General features: G+C 36.7%; 1 protein-coding gene across 1 annotated transcript in view; it reads left to right on the top strand.

Annotated features, from left to right (window-relative positions):
* Positions 1–13,289, top strand: part of MTA3 (metastasis associated 1 family member 3) — a 171,152-nt gene that overhangs the window by 70,371 nt on the left and 87,492 nt on the right. The window contains exons 4-5 of the mRNA XM_077773462.1: positions 4,552–4,615; positions 7,220–7,337. Of these exons, the coding sequence (XP_077629588.1) occupies positions 4,552–4,615; positions 7,220–7,337 (182 nt within the window). The remainder of the gene's footprint in view (positions 1–4,551; positions 4,616–7,219; positions 7,338–13,289) is intronic.

Genomic DNA, 13,289 nt, shown 5'->3' with positions numbered 1-13,289 from the left:
TGTGTGTGTGTGTGTGTGTGTGTGTGTGTGTTTTAAGATTTATATTGGAGTTTTTAAAATGTTTTTTTTTTTTTTGAGAGAGAGAGTGTGCAAGTAGGGAAGGGGCAGAGAGAGACAGGGGTGGGGGGACAGAGGATCCAAAGCAGGTTCTGCACCAACAGCAGCGAGCCTGACACAGGGCTGGAACCCACAAACTGCAAGATCATTACTTGAGCTAAAGTCGGATACTCAACCTAGTGAGCATCCAGTTGCCCCTAAATTGTATTTTTAAAAATCAAAACCTGTGTGATAACATCCAAGGCAGTCATAAGCAGAGATCCCCCACATAGTCATTTTCAGCTTTTCTCAGTGGCTCCTGCATTTATACCTCTTATACTGCTACTCTCACTTTTTCAGTTTCAGAAATCTCTACTTTTTCTCTATTTCCTTTCCCTTGTGTTTCTAATACATCACAATTTAACTTAATAATCAGTCATTGTATTTTATGAACATGTAAGGATTCTCCATATATTCTTTCTCATACAACCTTTTATCTTCTGTGGACTTAATAATTGTTTTCCCTTTCCTTTTTCATCTTTTTTTTTTTTTTAATGTTTTATTGTTTTTTGAGAGAGACAGACAGTGTGAGCAGGGGAGGGTTAGAGAGAGAAGGAGACACAGAATCCGACGACAGGCTCCAGGCTCTGAGGTAGTGGTCAGCACAGAGCCTGATGCGGGGTTCGAATCCACAAACTATGAGATCATGACCTGAGCCAAAGTCGGACACTCAACTGACTGAGCCACCCAGGCACTCCTCCTTTTTCTTCTTCTGTATTTTTTTAGTAAGCTATATACCCAACGTGGGGCTCCAACTCAGACTCTGAGACCGAGAATCACATGCTCTACTGACTGAGATAGCCAGGCGCCCCTCTTGCCTTGCCTTTCAGTTAGTCTTCCAAAATGTAAAAAATTCTTAGTCCTTGCTCATCTTGAAAATGTTTTCTGCACTTAACCGATGATTTGCTTAAGCATAAAATTTTGATTTGGAAATCATTTCATTCAGAATTTTGAATCTCCTTTTGCCCTATTTTACACTATTGCTGNTTGGATTAAATACTGTTTAAAACTGTCTACTTGCTGAATTTCCAATCACAAAATTTAGCATGAGAAAATGTTCAGAATCCAGAACAACTGTAAGACTCATAACACCATTGAGAAAAATGCCTTTCTTTAATGAAAAACTATTGTCTTTCATTGAACAAGGAAAGTTTAGTCAGACTCCATTTGTAGTAGGAGTTTTTCAAGGTCATTGTGCCTAAAGATCACTGGGTGATGCTTATTTTCCATGTAGATTCTTTGATCCCTCCCTGAGATCTTTGGATTCGGTAAATCTGACTAAGGATCACTTGGTGATACTTGTTAACCATGCAGATTTCTTGATCCCTCCCCAGGACATTTGGCTTCAATAAGTCTGGTGTGACACTAAGAAATTTTCACTTTCCTAAGCAGGGACCTTAGTGGTGCTGCACCATTCATTCTACAAGCTGCAGTGGTATGAAACCGAAAGTCTTCAGGCACTGGGGAAATGAATGCTAATTTAAACTTCTTTCATTTATACAAATAGGTAGTGTCTTTAAATAAAATAAATCTATAACCTGGGTGCACATTATACATGTGGTTTTTGAATCTGTGGGAGTATACTGAATATCCTGTTAAGCAGATAGGCTGATCAGAAGCTGCCATAAAACACAGGACTGCGTTGTGTCATAATTATTTATTCACATTTCTCTTTGTCCCAACACCCTGCCCAGTCTCTGAAGCAAACAGAGTAGGTTTTTAAAACTCTTTTCAGTGAAAAATTCTGTGTTACTATATATAGTTCTTGTAGAAAAGCAATATAAATAATTATATAGGCCTGGAGTGATCTTTGATTGTGTTAAGGTCCTTGATGTATTTTATATTTTTATCATCATGTTTGGGTATCTTTATTCTTTAAGAATGGAAGTATGGTGGAAGAGCACAATTAGGGCCATTGCTTCAGATTTAGCATAAATCAGTTGGATCATCTATATTCACAGTTTGATAATAGTTCCTTTAGTTTGGGGTTAGCTTAAAATTTCTTTTTTTTTTTTCTGAGCCAAGATTTGTTCAGCATAAAGGAAGCCAGCACTTTAAATCTCTTTTTAAACTACTTTTATCAACAACACTTGGCGTGGTAGTACATCTGTTAATTACATATTCATATTTACTCCATAAAATAATCTGACTCAACCTCCTGCTTTGTTAGCTGTTAGTATATGTATTTGAATATTTTAAGTGTCAGATTTTCATTTTTCTTTCTTTTTTTTGTAAAAAAACTTTTAATGTTTATTTTTGAGAGAAAGAGACAGAGCATGAGCAGTGGAGAGTCAGAGAGACAAGAAGGCACAGAATCCAAAGTAGGCTCCAGGCTCTGAGCTGTTAGCGCAGAGCCCAATATGGGCCTCATACTCATGAACCATGAGATCATGGCCTGAGCCGAAGTTGGATGCTTAAACTGACTTGGGTGCCCCTCAGAGTTTCATTTTTAATTTGGAACAAAAATACATAGCTATGGTAAAGAAAATTTACAAATGAAAAATCTTGTATTATTTTTTCATCTTTGCATAACAGCTACATTCCCCCAAATAATTTATATTTTAGAGTAGCTGGATATCCTCTTGATTTTGTAGTCATGCCCTATCTCTAAAAGAGTATATAACCAGAGTTTTCTTATCTCCTAATACAGATATGAAAATAGTGGTTTGGTGATTCAGTTTAAATCCTCTCATCATTTCAGACAGTATGGAGGAGACTCTTAAGTATGCTGTATTGTTTGTCCTTGAACTTCAAGTGACTATTAAAGAAAGTGGTATCTATATTCAGCTTTTGCTCCTCTGCACTTAAAAAAAAGTGACTTTAGAGAACTTTAAAAAACAAGATTTTATTTCTTCTAGGTAATTAAGTGTTAAATGTTAGAAATACTGCTTTGTCAGCTGTTACAGAGGCAAAAAAAAAAAAAAATAGACGAAACCTATTTTTGGAAACCCACTTATGCACACTGCCTGTGTTCGGAGCATACACACAGGTCATAGAAGTTCTTCTGGTGACAGCTGTAGATGTTCAGACCTCAGCCGAGCAATTTCCCTGCTCCTAATTCTGTCCTTTCTAAGAGCACGTCAGGTAATTGTTGACTGTGAGTGTTGTTATAGGCTCTGAAGTAATAATGTTAATTTTTCTGCTTCAGTAATTTGCATGAATAAAATGTATTAGAAAAACCAAAAACCTTTATAACTCTCACTAACCAAATTAGAGATATGACAGGATAATATGGAAATAATGCATATTCTCAGAAGTCTTTTGAAGTGATGTTAACTGTAGGTGATTACCAGAAAAAGCTGTTTTCATGAAGGGAAAACTTTTTTAACCTTAAGAAATATACATTTGCAAAATGTTTGGTAAACTAATTTTTGACCAATGTGTTAGTGTTTTACATTTTAGTTTGCTTTTGGTAATCTTTTCCTTTGAATTATTTTTCACTCTGATATTCCAACAGCCTGCTATTTTAGCTTCCCATTCAATGTATATGTGACATATTAGTTTTTTGCTTGTTATTTTGTGATGAGCAAGAAGTGACTTTTATTCACAAAGTCAAATAACATCATGACACTTAAAAAAAATATTTTGGGAGTTCTATCCAAATATCTGTAACTTGAAATGTCTGTCAAAATTCTCCTGTCAAATTTGTAGCTCTACAGAAATTTTCAAGATAGGATGATTAAAAGTGTTTGTAATAAATGCCTCTACCTGTATAACCTTAATTTTTCTCAAGTCTGGCAAGCCTTTTCCTTTTTTTTTTCTTTCTTTCTTTCTTTCTTTTTTTTTTTTAATAGACACTCGTTTTCAAATTCACACCAAGGGCTATGATCAAAGGTAAATGCCATCAGACTTCAAGGTCTTTGAATCTGTAGATCTTTATTTTGCCCCTTACTTTATGGCAGTGCATTTAATTTTTAACTAGTCTTTAAAGCAAGGTCAGTAAAGGTAAGCTAGTTAATCTTGATGAATGTGTATTATTTTTACGTCCTCATATGCAGTTTCTACTTTAAAAAATCCGAAGATTATTTAGGTACTGGTTTGCATGGTGAAGTCTGTCTAACGACTCCCTGTATAAAATCACTTCATATTAACTCTTTAGAGATTCAGAAATTCACTTTTAATCTGAAGGTTTCATTGTACTCCTTTTTTTCCTCTGTAATAATTAGGAAATACCTCTGAAGTGTTTTATGTTATAAAATTTACTGCCTAACAACAGTTCCTTCCACAGGTTAGCCTCACAGTAAATGTCTACAAAAAGTCTTATTTTTTACGTTATTATACAATACCAGGATTGTAAAGCGAGTCTACGTATAAACATTTATGTATATTCCTATCTGCCATCTAGTTTCTTAACAGCAATTTTACATTCTGCATATTCCTGACTTTGTATATGTCATCACTGTGAAGGTGAGGTGGCCTTTCTTACATTCATTCACTTTTTCCCTTTTTCAACAGGGGAAAATGCAGTGTTGCCCTTCTGAATGAGACAGAGTCAGTATTGTCATATCTTGATAAAGAGGTAATTCACAATTACAATTATTTTATGGTTTTTTTCCCCTCAATTTCACATGAATCCCATACCTTTGAATTTATTTCTTCTTGCAACAAATTATTGCAGCATTATATAGAAGTATAATGACCAGAGTACATTTAGGTCATTTGATTTTTCTGGTGAACTGAGAGACGAGTTGGCGAAAGCTCCCGTGCCTGTCTTCTGTAAGTGGACAATGAAAGGCTGTATAAGGTATGATGCTTTAGTTGGAAGCAGTAGAAATATTTTTGGCTTTATAAACTAAGTGACTTTAGTATACAGGTCCTCCTCCCTGGTTTTTTTTGTTTTTTTTTTTGTTGTTGTTGTTGTTGTTGTTTTTTAAATAAAGAGTTTTTCTGTTCGGCTTTTTCCAGATGAGATCTTAGCACTGGTGGTTTGCTTTCTTTCCTGGTATCCCAGTAAACTTGGTTAACTACAAGTGTTTCTTTCTGTGAACTTCAACAAACATTTTAAACATTTTTTTATCAAGTTAATTGAGAGCATATACTTCATCGGAGGGAGGAAATTCCTGTAAACCGAATATTTCACGATGGGAAAACTTTTACTGTTGACATTTGAGGATTTAACCTTTATACTGTCACGTTGTTTTTGTTTTCCAAAATCTGTGTGTGTGTGTGTTTAAAGAATCAAAGGGATATATTTTCTTCAAAATAAATTTTTTATTGTACTTAAAAGTGTTGTCCCTCATCTCAAATGAAGAAAACATAACTATAAGAGATTGATGCAGACACGTGGAACTAGTGTACATTAGAACATTGAATAGGGCAAACTAAGAGGGGGTAAATGTTCAAGGCAGAAAAAAGGTTGATAGTCTTTATAACTTACTCTTGTGAAATTTAGAAAAGAAAGTAATAGTGTTTGTTGTCAGTCAACATATGGATAATAATATGGATAAAGAGAATGCTCAGATGTTAGCATTAGTTCACAGAAGCAGAAATAACAGAAGGAAACATGAGTATGTTTCAGTTTATTTTACTGCTGTATTTGGCTGTTAAGATGGTATAATTTTTTTTTTTAAGTGCTATTTTTGCTGAACTCAGGAACCTGTGATCACAACCTGAGCTGAGATCAAAAGTTGATGCTTAACTAACTGAGCCACCTGGGCACCCCTCAAAGGACAACTTTCTAATCACAATTTTTTATTTCTTGTAAAATTAGATTACGTTTACATTTTGAATAATTTCCCTATTTGGCCCTTATAAACTTAAGGGATCTTAAGCAACCTGTGTGACCCTACATAATAGTTTCATTTTGTTTTACTGTAAAATATGGAAAAATCCCATTTTTATAGAATACTGTCCTAACACATTTTACAGAATAAGAGTGACCAGAAGTATGCATACTTTGAAAGCCATGCTGCACCAATGGCAGTAGCGTTAGTCACCTACTAACATTCTTTGTGGCTCCTGTCTTACAAAACAAACAATTCTGATTACATATTGATCCCCCCCATTCAGCCTGTTGAGCAGGTTGGTTTGTATATTCTGCAGATTTTTTTCCTTTCCCTAGGTAGACTTTTTTTCTATGCGTAAATTGTCATATTGTTGTGTTTTATTGTTTAGTCTTTTCTTTTGACCGTGACCCATGAGGAAGATTTCTGAATGGATGGTATCACCTTGTCCTGTTTTCTCCTTTCCCTTTATCACAGTCTGTAAGGAGAAATCTGGTAAAATCTGGTAGATTACCTCCTACTTGCAGCTTGCTTGGCGCGGTCTTGGTGAAGTGCTGCTGAGCAGGCCCTCCAGGATATAATGCAGAGTTGTCTAGTAGGTAACCCTCAGAATCGTAGCAGGAAGCAGGGACAAGACCTTTGAAGACCTCCAGTAGTGAGCAGAATTTAGCAAAGGCCTGGTAGGCTGGTCACTTTATCCATTGGGCTCAGTAACTAGGGCCTTTCTGCATTTTAAAGGACTTTGGAAAGTTAGTGGGTATGCTGGTGGTGGTAGGTAGTTATGTTTATATACCTATTTATATATATATAAATATGAACACTTCAGGATTTAAAGGAGAACTCCAGAATTAGAATTAATAGATGTTTAATGAATAATACAGTGTGACATTTTAATTAGTAAATTGTATGTAAGCTCAACTATTCTAAACTTTAATGTGAAATGTGTAATCATTTGAGTATGTTGGTGAAATGTGGATGGATACTCCAGAGTAAGGGCACCTGGTGTCCTTCTTGTTTGCTGTGGGCTTTAGAGAATTTAAATGATTGCTTGATTCAGGTGTCTTACCTTTGACTTAGAGCTTAGCTTTGCTAGCTTCAGAATCCTGTTTTAGAGCAGTTAAATGGTTTTCTTTTAGACTAAAACAAACACACAACAAAATTTCATAATCTACCTTTATTGTAAGGTTGGTTTTGCTTGATTTCATTTTATACTGTTTCACGTAGTAACATTAATAACATCATTCTCTTCATCAAGATTTATGAATTTATTCACCAAAATGAAATTTTATTACGTTCTCTGAAGTTTTATGATTTTATTATCGTGACATGGCCTTATTGCTTTATAAGAAGTAGAAGGAATTGAGTTTACCTAGATATTTTCTGTCATTTTTTTTTTTTAGGATACCTTTTTCTACTCCTTGGTCTATGACCCTTCAGTGAAAACACTATTAGCTGACAAAGGTGAAATCAGAGTGGGACCTAGATATCAAGCAGACATTCCAGAAATGCTCTTAGAAGGTATGTTTTTCTTTGGGTTTCAAGTCCTATGAAAACAAATGTTTTGAAACTCAAATATTCTTTTCCTCATATGGGAGAAACATCTTTTGGGGTAAAGTTTAAAAGTTACAAGTTCTTCTACTTGTAGAAATACAACAAATACCAACAGAAAATAATTTGATCAATTGTTTGTTTTTTATTTTACATTTTTATGAGTTTTCTGACTGTGTTTTCCTTTTAAATGCAACTTTAAGAACATTGGTATTGTTGAACTTGTGTCTTAATGTGATACGTACATGCCTGGAAATCCAGAATGCTCCTACGTCATCTAACTGAGGGGGCCTGGACTCTAGTGAACAGTTACATTTTGATGGGGATTCGGGCTAATCTGGGTAGTTTATGTATGGGAGAGATTCAGAGCTTTGCGTTTTCAAAACATCTTCCTAACAAGACATAATTTTTCTTTCTCCTGTTAAAACTGTACACACAAAACCTTTATTTTCTGATTTCAAAAGCAAACATTCTTAATGTTAAAAAATGAAACGCAGAAATGTGTGATGTAGGAAATGAACATCATCCGCTTTCCTTCATTCCAAAACCATATTTAGTCACTATGGTCGTTTCGGGTGTGTTTGTTTGGTTCTCACTGGCTTACCCTCCATCCAGGACAGGCCACAGGCAGTGCCGTGGTGCACGTGTTAATCTGCAACTGCTTTCCTCAGTTAACCATGTACCTGTAGTACTTTTCTCTATGAGCACAGCGACTTTTATTCTTTTCACTGACTGTGCAGGTCTTAAATTTGCGTGATGTACTATAATTCCCTCTTCCAGCCCCCTATTGATATACTTTTAGGTTTTTACGTTTTTCTTTAAAAAAAAATTTTTTTTATGTTTTATTTTTGAGAGAGAGATGGAGACAGCGTGAGCAGGGGAGGGTCAGAGAGAGAGGGAGACACAGGATCCAAAGACAGACTACTGGCTCTGAGCTAGCTGTCAGCACAGAGCCCGACGAGGGGCTCAAACCCACGAACTGTGAGACCATGACCTGAGCCGAAGTCAATGCTTAACTGATTGAGCCACTGAGGTGCCCAAAGTGTTTACGATTTTTGATGTTACAAATTAATGCTACTAGAAAAGCTATGCATGTATATTTTTTCAAGTATAACTTCTTGGAGGTGAAACGGCATATACATTTTACGTATTGAAAATGCTCCTTTGCGCTTCAAAAAGGCTATTACTGTATTAGGAAAGAACCAGGTGGTTTTACCAACACTGTTTATGAAGGATTTTTTCACCCTCCGTTTTTCACCCACATTTTGATATATCATTGTCTTAGGGTTTTTTGCTATGTTTTAAAATTGAAATTATGCTTGCCCTAGTTATCTTTAGCCCTTAATTAAATATCTTGTGCTTTTTCTTTTTCTTCTTTTTTAACTGTAAAGTTTACTTATTTTGAGAGAGAGAGCATACGTGAGAGCAGGGAGGGAGCAGAAAGAGGAGAGAGAGAATCCCAAGCAGACTCAGTGCTGTCACCACAGAGTCTGCAGGGTTTGATCACACGGCTGTGAAATCATGACCTGAACTGAAATCAAGAGTCTGATGCCCAACTGGCTGAACCACCCAGGCACCCTCTTATTTTGAGAGAGAGAGAGAGAGAGAACGAGAACATGCATGCTAGGGAGGGGCAGAGGGAGAGGGAGAGAGAAAATGTTAAATAGGCTCCAAGTTCAGTACAGAACACAGTGTGGTGCTCGATCCCACAACTGTGAGATCACGACCCAAGTTGAAATCGAGAGTCAGACACCTAATGGACTGAGCCACCCAGGGTTCCCATCCTGTGCTTTTTCTACTTGGTTATTTACCTTTTTATTGGCAAGAATTACTTGACTACTAAAGGTAAACAAACACAAAAGTATTTACCTTGTTTACAAGGATTATAAACCTTTTCCCCACATATTTATTTGATTAAAAACTTTTTAATAGTGATTTTAAATTTTAAATATATTTTACTTTATTTTTTATCATACAAAAGTTTGGAATTTATTAGTCATTTCCTTTAAAGTCTTTTACGATTTGTGTTATTCACAAAAAGGCCTCCACTTTTTGTTTTTGCCCTCTGATTATTAAAACATATCAGTACTTCCAGGGAGGGGTTCCTGGCTGGCTCAGTCAGAGGAGCTTATGACTCTTGATCTTGGGGTCGTGAGTTCAAGCCCCGTGTTGGGTGTAGAGATTACTAAAATAAACTTCTTTTAAATGTTTTTTTTTTTTTTTTGAGAGAGAGAGAGAGCACGAGTAGAGGAGAGCCAGAGAGAGGGAGGGACAGAGGATCTGAAGTGGGCTCTGCGCTGATAGCAATGACCCGGATGTGGGGCTCGAACACCAACGGTGAGATGATGACCTGAGCTGAAGTTGGACGCTTACCCGACTGAGCCACCCAGGCATCCCAAACTAAACTTTTATAAAAACATAGGCGTTCTTCCATATGTTCTTCTCTCTCTTTACCTTGTCATACTTCTAAGAAAATGTATGCAGAAAAGTTAAATCAATAGATACTCACGATAGAGTTTGAGAATTGTAGTACACATCAGTGTTAGTGGTGGCTGTGAAGAGTGCCAGGCTGCAGACGTCTGTGCTTTCATGAACTTAAGTACCAGGAAAAGTCAGTCAATAAAGATTAAGCTTGAAGTACAGAATTTTATGTCTGCACTCACCTGTGTTTGGAAATGATTTTGAACAGATTGAGAGTAGTGAGTCAGTTTATTATAGGTGGAGAGATTGCATTCATTGACATTCTCATCTGTGCAAATCAACTTATCTTCCAGAAGGAATTTTTACGTTTTTAGTCCTTAAAAGTGTCATCTTAGACCTATGTTTCTGTACCTAACTGTTCACTAAACATTATTTTATCCAGAAAAATAAAACAACTTGATTTTTAAATTTTACAAACAATGCTGTAATGAGTATAATGGATAATTTTGCACTCTGGATATAAATGGCAAATAAAGTAGAATTGCTGAGTATTAGGGCATGTGTTTCTGAAATTTTATACAAAATGCCAAATTGTCTTACAGATAGTCATTGACAGGTGGGTTTTTCCCTTGTTTTTAATTAAGGTTAATTCATACGTAGTACATTCCACCCTTTTTAATGAATAGTTCTGTGAGTTTTGGACAAAAGTATATATTTCTAGTGAGGTAGTTTGGCAAATCCATCTGTGCACAAGCCAAAAGCCAGGAAGGGCCCTGTGTCATGTGTGCATAGGCCCCCAGCCACGTTCTTCATCTCCTCAGCAGCCTTTGTCCCTTTTCCCTGAACTCCGTTCTCTCCCAGCTTTGAACTCTGCAGATCGGTCGTTCATGTTGTCTTCTATACTATTTTTTTATTATTTGACTTCAGAAATTTTAAAATCAACACTCAAGTTCTTGGTTGTGTGGTTCTCCCCTGGGCACAGAGCATAAGCCCTGGTATGTAGAAAGCCTGGAAATTATTGTGTATTGCTCGTGGAGAGAGAAATGCTGAACCAAGTCATGAAGTTGAAATGTTTCAAGTAACAGTGGGCAGAAGAATCAGATCATGGAATCTCACGAGTTTTTGTTTATCCAGAGAACTTTTTAAATACAGTGTTTACTGCTGAGAGGCATAATGACTGGTTAGTGTGATGTAATTAGGAAAGTGTATCTACCTAGATTAGAACGTTTTTTAAGAAAGAGCATGAGCTGGGGAGAGAGGCGGGGAGAGAGAGAAAGAGAATTTTAATCAGGCTCCACACTCAACATGGAGCCCCATGTGGGGCTCGATCCTATGACCCTGAAATTGACCTGAGCTGAAATCAAGAGTTAGCCGCTCAACCAACTAAGCCACCCAGGAGCCTCTGCTTACATTGGAATTAAAAAGAATGATTTTAGGAAACAAAATGATTCATAAAATGCAGTAATTTATTCTACGGTTCTCCTCAAACCAGACTTGAAGTTCTTATATGTAAGAGGAATGATTCTTAACAGCTTGTAGCATTTAGAGAGTTGTACCAGTTCTCTGACAAAGGCATACTTTGTATTTAGAAAATGTGACTAAATGCTCATTAATGTAATAGATCTTTTATTTAATAGATTAAAAAAAATTTAATGTCTATTTTTGAGAGAGAGCACAAGTGGGGGATGGGCAGAGAGAGAGGGAGGGAGACACAATCTGAAACAGGCTTCAGGCTCTGAGCTGTCAGCACAGAACCCTATGCAAGCCTCGAACCCATGAACCATGAGATCATGACCTGAGCCAAAGTTGGATGCTTAACTGACTGAGCCGCTCAGGTGCCCCTTAATAGATTTTTTAAATGTTTATATATATTTATTGAGAGACAGAGAGAGAGAGAGAAAACACGTACACACGAGAGAGTGTGAGTGGGAAAGGGGAGGAGAAGAGAGAGAGAATTCCAAGCAGATTACATACTCAGCATGGAGCCCGGCATTGATGAAGAGTCAAGTCGTAGGCTTAACTGAGCTACCCAGGCACCCCTCATCAACAAGTCTTAGTTGCCTTTAATATAGTGGTTCTCCTGGCAGTCTTTTGGGTGGGTGGTTTATAAACTTTATTTAGGTAATAGAATCATCTCTCCAGATGAAACACTGTACAGTATGACCGTAAATAAGAAAAGCCTGGTTGTTATGGATGAGGTGGGAGAGAGGCCCCATTGAGTCTCTCAAGATACCACAGTGACTGTCAGGACTGAGAGAATTACACACTGAAGCCCACTGTTCAGTACTCCCCTCTTAGAGTCCTGTCTCCTCATTACACACAATCGCCACACAGTTAGAAGTGCTGTTGACCAAGTCCCTTTGCAACGTAGCATAACAGTGGAGGCTCCAGTGTATTCGCTTCTTCCCATTTTTTAGATTTTAAAATTACCTTTATTGCAAACAGTAGGGATTGTGGTAGAAAGTGCAAGTAACTGAAAACAAAAAGTAGTAGGCCCTTAGATCATCCCTCCTTGCTCCACTGTTAAACACTGTTATTAATTTAACATGTTTTCCAGTTATATATAACTATTATATAGCGATCCATGAAATTGTATTCAATGTTTCATTGTGTGATAGATGACAGGTCCAAGTTGATCTATCTCTTATTATAGAACAAGTTCCCCTTCACTGTTCTTTAAAATATCCTGTTTGTGTGGCAGTGTGGGACGGTGTCTCATCTCAGAGATTTTTTTCCTGAATGTTGAATTTTTTATTGGTTTGTCAAATTCTTCCCTCCAGATTTCATTAGAATTCTGATTGAAATTGTATTAATATTACCTATTCCTTTGGGAGGTGACTGGTCATTTTGTAATATTGAGTCTGTTTCTGTGGGTCTACGTGGATCTGTTTTCTGAGGTTTTTATTCTGTCCCACTGGCCTGTTTGCCTGTTAATGTTATAATAACTCACTGTTTTAGTTATAGTGACTTTGTAGTGTATGGCTAATGTCTCGTGAGGCTAATTCTCCTCTTATTTTTCCAAATGAATTTTATTATTGGCTTGAATCTTACTTAACTATGTCTAGAGGAGTTTCAGTTAATTTAGGGAGAACAGACTTTTGATGCTTTTGAAAAGTCTTAGTTAGAAACAATGGATGTCTTTTTCTTTGTTCAAGGCTACTTTTGAGTCTTGTGGTTTCATTTTTCTTTTATTCTTTTTTTAATTTCAAGTTAGTTAACATGTATGGTAAAATTGGTTTCAGGTGTAGAATTCAGTGATTCATCACTTACCTATAACACCCCAGTGATTTATCACTTACCTATAACTTCATCACAAAAAGTGCCCTCTTTAATACCCATCACCATTTAGCCTGTTTCCCACCCACCTCCTCCATCAACCCTCAGTTTCTTCTCTGGAGTTAAGAGTCTCTTACAGTTCACTTCTCTCTCTCTCTCTCTCTCTCTCTCTCTCTCTCTCTCTCTCCCTCTCCCTCTCCCTCTCTCTCCCTCTCTCTCTCTCCC

This window comes from Crocuta crocuta, unplaced genomic scaffold (genome assembly GCF_008692635.1).
Source record: "Crocuta crocuta isolate KB4526 unplaced genomic scaffold, BGI_CrCroc_1.0 scaffold67, whole genome shotgun sequence".
NCBI lineage: Eukaryota > Metazoa > Chordata > Mammalia > Carnivora > Hyaenidae > Crocuta > Crocuta crocuta.
Note: the sequence above shows the minus strand (reverse complement) of the source record. Positions and strands in the feature narration are given on the sequence as shown.